Source organism: Monopterus albus, unplaced genomic scaffold (genome assembly GCF_001952655.1).
Source record: "Monopterus albus unplaced genomic scaffold, M_albus_1.0 scaffold524.1, whole genome shotgun sequence".
Lineage (NCBI taxonomy): Eukaryota > Metazoa > Chordata > Actinopteri > Synbranchiformes > Synbranchidae > Monopterus > Monopterus albus.
In genome coordinates this window covers 169,238-170,464 of record NW_018128404.1, presented here as the reverse complement: position 1 = coordinate 170,464, position 1,227 = coordinate 169,238, and the positions used below count along the sequence as shown (strand labels likewise).

The following is a 1,227-nucleotide window of genomic DNA, read 5'->3' as shown; positions in this document are numbered from 1 at the left end:
CATACAGCTCAATTTCAGCTTTAGAAACCCGATTATTTGGCCGCGTAAACCTTCAGACAGATTTAAAAAGGCTTTATTCAGTGTGTGACAGCTTCATGCACATTGATGTTGCTGCTGAATCCCCAGGCGCACACATACATTCAGCCTGTGCTGATACTCCAAACCAAAGAGAGTGACTGGTATCTGTGTCTGCATCTGTTTCTGAGTACATCTCAGTGTGTCAGAGTGTGTGTTTGTGTGTGTGCTCCACAGTGTCTGTGCTGTGACTTCAGTGCTGTTTTCTCTCACGGTCATAGACTCCATGTGCGAGTCTTATGTCAGGTTATAATCCTGTCAGGCTCGGGAACCTGAAGTGATGTGAACAAGCCAGAGAGGACTGAATGACAGGCCTTTTCTCTCTCTGGAGTAACCATGGTAACAGGCCTGGCTCTGTTGCCACGGTGGCAGGTTGGAAACTGGCTGCCTCTGTTAAAACAGCAGAGGAAAAAGAGCATGCGGTCTTTAAAAAGACAGAAGAAGAAGTGTTTCTCAAAGAAAACTAAATACTGATTCTTCCACTTAGGATGTGACTGTCCTGACTAATTTTATGACTCAATATTTATTTTAAATTGTATATAAAAATAAAGAATAAATATATTTCTCCTCTCATCTAAGAAGATTCAATAGTTCTCAGAGGCTACTGGGATGTTTAGGTATTTAAAGGAACAGTTTGGGATTTTTCAAGTTAGTGTAAAAAGAATACTGATGTATTGCTGTGTATGTAAGAATAGGTCTTAGTCGTTGACATTTCTCCTGCTCTCTACACTGACCTTGAATGTTTCCATCCAGAATCTGACTATGTTGCAAAAACAGGGACAAACTACACAACTTTTGTTCTCAAAAAACTCAAATGCAGCTTCAGCCGCCCCACTAAGCCTATTCGAGTCAGTATCTTTTAAAGGAATCCTTCCAGGTTACGTCTTTACTGCTCCTCTTGTCTGTTCTACGACTTTTCACATCTTCTACATTGTCAAGTCTTTCGAACAAATTCTACAACTATTAAAATGCCTCCAAGAGGGAAAAGAGCTTAAAACAAATTCTCTAATGAAATGTCTTTGCAGCTGAATTAAATATGAAAGTAAATATTGAATTCTTCTGAATACAGAGTAAGAAAATAACCATTTTAATCAATGACCAATGATTTTAACCAGTGAACTAAAAGAAAGCTTCCAAGGCTTTGTGAAACAT

General features: G+C 39.0%; 1 protein-coding gene across 2 annotated transcripts in view; it reads right to left on the bottom strand.

The window, feature by feature from the left end:
* Positions 1–44: 44 nt before the first annotated feature.
* Positions 45–1,227, bottom strand: part of LOC109952966 (uncharacterized) — a 12,567-nt gene continuing 11,384 nt past the window's right edge. The window contains exon 3 of one of the 2 annotated variants that reach the window (XM_020588291.1): positions 45–465. In XM_020588291.1, coding sequence (XP_020443947.1) covers positions 334–465 — 132 coding nt within the window. In that variant the 3' untranslated portion in view covers positions 45–333. The remainder of the gene's footprint in view (positions 466–1,227) is intronic. The other variant, XM_020588292.1, reaches the window with a different exon arrangement.